Below are 5,602 nucleotides of genomic sequence, written 5' to 3' on the forward strand. Positions count from 1 at the left end.
GATTAAGCTACTCCACTTTACCATTTTGCAGTCTGCCAAGGCCGATGAACCCACTGGAATGCACCATGCCGAGTTCTGGCAAGAGGTCTGTCCTATCGAATGTGTGAAGTCGCATGTCAAGAAAGTGGTTATCCATGAATTCCGCGGAAAACAAAGCGAAGACGGATTCCTCGAGTTCGTTAGCAGCAGTGCAGAGAAGCTGCGGTCTTTGCTTGTTGTGATAACCCAAGAAATGTTTGCTTCGGCATGGGATTTCTCAATTTCATTGCCATATGAGGTGAATGAGGTGATTGTCAAAGCAAGGGCTCTGATGTGTGGAGCATGGGCCTGCGAGGACTGTCAACTGGTGGTGGCGGGTCCTAAAGTCGAGGATGGTTGGAGCTTCCGCAGAGTGTCTGATCCCTCTGTTAAGGACCCTTTCCACTGATGCACTTGAAGAAGCAGAGCACTCTTTCAGGTACCATGAGTAGCTGCAAGTGTTCGAATTAGCTGAAACTGATGTTTAATTTGACATATTATGTACTGCGTGTGATCAACATTGATCTGTCTTTGATGCTGATAGAAGTAAAAGACATGCCGTTAGTTACATATTGAGACTTTATATTGCTTTTACTATCCTAGTATCATTTTCCTTTGTAGCGCTTTATTTTCCGTCCAGCACTAGCTAGGCAGCATTCCATGGCCTGCAGATATCATATATGTGCCGACCACCTCTGCCGGTTCAACCCAGACTGGCAGACTCCCAGAGTATCCAATGCTCTAGCCAGGTTGATGAATTCCTGGATCATGGTTAGGCCTGCTGGGCTGCTGGTTGAGTTTTAGTTTTCTTGGTTGCTCCATAGGCTTGTAATACATGCCTTGACTATTTTCTCTAGTGTTTGGCAAGCAAAACCATCATGGATGTTCGTTCCAGCTTATTCCATGTGGTCGGGATCGAGGCTGGTTAGGGTAGGTACAAATCAAATGGGTTTGATCTGCTGATGCTAGTGATCATCAGTAGCAGCATATATTCGCCTCAGAAAAGAAGTCACAGCAGTGCGTAACACGTGCCCTGAGCTTGTGATGTCCAATTTCTGAAGAAGAAAAAGCATTTAAGTTCGGCAACTAGGCTATTCAAGCACAAGTGTTCAAGATTTTAAATTCATCTGATGTCGTGATTTGCAGATCTCGCAACTTACTCCAGTCACATGTGTTTCCCTCAATGATTGCTTCATGTCAATTCAGTGTGCAGCCACGCCTTCCAAGCATCCTAATCCTCACCAGTATCTATGTATGTGCCTGTCACCATCGTCTGACCCTTATCCCAGCAATTTTGCTCCATTTTCCAGCCAGTGGATATGCATGCTATTTAGCTTTGCGCATATCCATCACTCTCCTGCACTCATTGCACAGCCATAAAAACCACCTAGAGACAAACCAAAAAGAAGGGCAGGGAAGTTCCATGGCCGGGCTGCAGAGGTCCTCACTGACATTCAGGAGGTCAGGATCATCAGGCATGGTCTGGGGCGAGAGGCTCATGTCGGATGAACATAGCCAGTGGACCTCAGGGGAGCCAGAATTCAGGGAGCTACGGCACTCCCGCAGCGTAGGGTCCGTCGGTGCGCAGCGCAGGCGCAACGACGGCACCGAGCATGGCGGCCAGGCATTCCGGACACGGCGGGTAGCCCCTGCCATAGATCCACCATCGCCCAAGGTTCCTGGCTGCATCTTCTGTGGGATTTTCAGGAAGGCAGGACCTTCGCAGCCATCTAAGGCCAGAAGGTACCACTAGAGTGATCTGTGTGTTCATCAACCATATGTGTGACAGGGTTATCAGGGTCTTGAGCTTGTGAAGTTCAGGTCCATCAAGTATATGTAGATGGTAGTAGTCGATGATATGCTTGTATAGTTGCATGCTGTTAAGGTGCTATGCATATTTATCTTTTTCTCGATCTTTTGATAGTTTGTTGATGTGGCCGTATTCTTGAATGACCACCTCGTCTGGCTTTGGGGTGCATGGTAGAATTTGTGCATCTCTGTAGCATACATATTGTATACTACCCTGTACACGAACATGATGCTTTCATATATTTGTCGTTTCGAGCTCACTATGTCTGTATGGTGTATGTACATGTCATTCCTGACTTGACTTCCTGTGTTTATTTCGTTTCTAGCTCACTGTATTTGTATATGGTGCACAACCATGCTCCTCATGAACCAAATACTAAGATTGATGAAGATTTACTGGGATAATAAAAGAAAACACGTTTGCCAGATATGCTGCACATGCTGAAAGAAATGTAGCTGCGTCATGAAATTTAAACTTTCAAAATCTTTTTCAATATGACCATGACCATGGCCAGTAACAACATATTGTGATGCAGGAGATACATTGGAGAGTTGGAGAGAGACCAATTTATGAATCGGCATATGTTTACGTTGTGAGGGGGTATTTCATGAATTTGGTCAGTTCTTAATATTTCTCTTGATTTTTTTTCCATCTCTTCCATATGATCAGTTACCTGAGTTCTCATCTAAAGAAATTCAACTCATGTTTTCTAAACCTTTTGCATTCTTTTTTACGGCTGGGCGAGCACTCTGTTGCTTGAGGCTAGCGGCTCGCTCAACTTGGGAAATCCTGAAAGTGATGCTGGTAATTCTGGGTCCTACGCAGATTTGACGTCCATTATTGAGGGACAAGACTGGTGTTTGCACTAATAAAGCTTATCCATGAGTGGTATCCGGGTGGGCAAGTTGACCTGATGCACTTCACATTTGGCTGGAGTGATGTGGCTGGTTACGTGTACTAATCTGCTTTTAGCACGAAGCTGCATGGTCATCTCCGGGTTCAGGTCTCTAGTAGTACTGAAACTTGAGATAACACTAGAATTATGACATCCTTTTGGTAATGATGAGGTCATAGATTTGAAAAGAAAAGGAGAGGAGATTCTCACTGTTTTGGTCTTGTGTTCTAAGAGCAACTCTAACCGTGCAAACTAAAAGGGCACACGGTTTGTTCGCATTTTGTTCGTTTGGGTCGGTCTGGCGGACATCCATGTTTGCTTTTATAATTGTGTCGACGCTTGCGTCCAACGCGGTCATGATCCCATTTTTTGACGGCACGAAAAAAACATAATAAATATTTTAAAAATATAAAAAAACGTTAATTAAACATTAACGCCGGCCTTAAAGGCCGGCGATAGTCCCGCGAGTTTACATTACATTAAATAGAAAACTGAAGTAAGCTAAAAACGAGGAGGCGCGTTGGCCTAGGCGTCCTCCTCGTCGTCGGCCCCGGTAAGGTCGACGAGTGTCATCGTCGGCCAGGGAAAGGCCGTCTCCTCGGCGGCGACGACGTCATTCGCTAGTGGCTGCACATGCGCTGATTGGGTAGGACGGCGCTCCTTCTCCTCGAGGCGCGTTTCTTGCTCGCTTGCATGTAGGACGGCCGCCAGCGCATTCTGGTACGTGCCCTTCACCTGCTGTTCCTCTTCGCGTACGACGAGGGTTGAAGCGGTCCAGCCACCATGTCGCGGACGCCATGCCGACACTGCTCCTCGTACTCCCACGTAAACTAGGCCTCTCATTCGGGAGAGTCTGCAGCATACACGGGGTTGCGCCATTGCTCTAGCGTTAGTTGCTGTCGTCGGCACCTCACCTCCTCCGCATGCGCCCGCGTCGACCGCAGCACCGCTGGCACTAGGATCCTCTTCGGATCTAAATGACAGTCGTGCGACAGTGTGACATCGGGATAGGGGAGGGGGATGCAGTGCTCCGAGTACCACCTCGCCTGATGCATTGGTACGTTGATCCGCTGTCGAGGTGGGCGGAAAGACGCCAACAAGGGGAGCGCGCGGATGAGGACGGCGAGGGACTTGCTCTTGTCTTTGTGAGAGCTCGAGCCGGAGAAGAAACCCATGATGGCGGCTAGGGTTTGTCACCGACGGGGAAGCAGCAGGTGGCTAGATGTGGATGACTTTTAGAAGAGGATGAGGCTGACTCTCCGCACGCTTTGATTGAAAAAGGACCCCTGGGGTCGTTGACGTGTGGGTCCATGATGAATGGTCGTCGTTAATAAAGACGTCGACCGGGCGCCACGTGTGGACGGGTGTGGATATGAGAGGGCATGTGCCGCGTCCGCTTTGTATTCATGTCGATGTGTTTTAGTCCTAAATTTAGGCTTGAAATGGATCCGTCGAAAGAAAAACAGACACGTTTTGAAAATGAATCAATGCCGTTGAGTTTTTATTTTTGTTTCCGGCAATTCAAGCGGACTATGTCGAATGAAATGTATCAGTCGATTAAAGTTGCTCTAATTATTACAGATTTGCAAGCACTTGGTTGGGACGTCCATATATATTAAGTGGAAGAAACGAAATTTGCATGTTGAACGAAGAGGGGAGAGCAAAGACCAGATGAACATGCTATAATAAATGCTTTGTTTTTATGTAGGTTCCTGTCACTATCCTTTGACCTTCATGCCACGCCTCGAGATTTCTAGCACTTACTGTCGGCTACACTCTCAGAGCAAGTACAATAGTAGAACCAGCTGCCGGCTGTAAGCTCATGCCATGTCATCTATAGTTCATCTTATAGCTAACATGTACAATAGTTGGTTAGAAGAGTGTATTACTTATTTATTATATGACTTACCTTTCATTCTCACAAAGTGCCTAGGAGCACGTGCTAGAGCTGACTCTTAACTAAGAGCCCGCTTACCTTCTCTCTCCTCCAACTAAGCAAAAATATACTACTTTATTTCTTATAGCCACCTGACTCAGCTCTATTGTACTTGCTCTCAGCAAGCTAGTTGCATGAAAAGACACGCACTTGCTTTTTCTCCACCCATCCAAACTTTTCGTGTGCGTAAGTTTTATGCCTTAAGAACAACTCCAACGGATCAATCCAAATGAACGGTGATTTTATCCGTTTTTTGTCCGTTTGAGTCGGTCAGTCGAACACGAACGTCCGCTTTCGTAAATGGGTCCGCCTGTGTGTCCAACGCTGGCCAGACTCATTTTTATCAGCGTGCAAAAACATAAAATACATAATGCATAATTAAACATTAAAAGCCGGTCACGAAGGCCGGCGATAGTCCATGCATCCGCATTACATTAATTAAACATAAAAAAACTAAAACTGCGAGGGCAGCCTAGGCGGCGGCGTCGTCGTAATCGGGGCCGGTGAGGTCGACCAACGTAGGCACACGGTCGGCCGAGGGGAACGCCGAGTTCCAGAACGCAGCTGCCTGCGCCTTCGTAGTCTGTCCCGCCGGCGCGGGCCGTGCTCGTGGCGGTGATAGCGCAGCAGCACGGGCACACTCCTCCACCTCCGCCTCTCGTCGTTCCTCCTCCGCCTCCTTCTCCACCTCCATGAGCCGAAGGCCTTCGGCGCGCTCCGCCAGCAGGTGCTGCGACCTCCAGTGCTTGAGGTAGGCTTGTTCCTGCTGCGGTGTCGCGCGCAGCCAGATGGGTGACGCCGTCACGAACTCCTGGACGACGCCGGCCCACTGGTAGACCTCCCGCGGCTCCACGAGCTCGGGCTTCGACGGAGGTGGCACGACGCATTCGTCGGCTGCCGACGGTGCGATGGCCTTCGCGAGCTGCGGCTGGTACGTCGCCTC

At 48.4% G+C, this 5,602-nt stretch overlaps 1 protein-coding gene across 3 annotated transcripts; it reads left to right on the top strand.

Annotated features, from left to right (window-relative positions):
• Window positions 1–278: 278 nt before the first annotated feature.
• Window positions 279–3,001, top strand: LOC123443043. 3 transcript variants are annotated; one of them, XM_045119272.1, is made up of 4 exons: window positions 279–457; window positions 1,165–1,761; window positions 2,364–2,444; window positions 2,565–3,001. In XM_045119272.1, exons 1-3 carry the CDS (start codon window positions 372–374, stop codon window positions 2,422–2,424), a joined length of 744 nt encoding a protein of 247 aa, XP_044975207.1. In that variant the 5' UTR covers window positions 279–371; the 3' UTR covers window positions 2,425–2,444; window positions 2,565–3,001. The 3 variants fall into 3 exon arrangements, with proteins under 3 accessions (XP_044975207.1, XP_044975205.1, XP_044975206.1); XM_045119270.1 differs by having other exon boundaries at window positions 2,654–3,001; XM_045119271.1 differs by having other exon boundaries at window positions 2,364–3,001.
• Window positions 3,002–5,602: the final 2,601 nt, after the last annotated feature.

This window comes from Hordeum vulgare, chromosome 3H, assembly GCF_904849725.1.
Source record: "Hordeum vulgare subsp. vulgare chromosome 3H, MorexV3_pseudomolecules_assembly, whole genome shotgun sequence".
Taxonomy (NCBI): Eukaryota; Viridiplantae; Streptophyta; class Magnoliopsida; order Poales; family Poaceae; genus Hordeum; species Hordeum vulgare.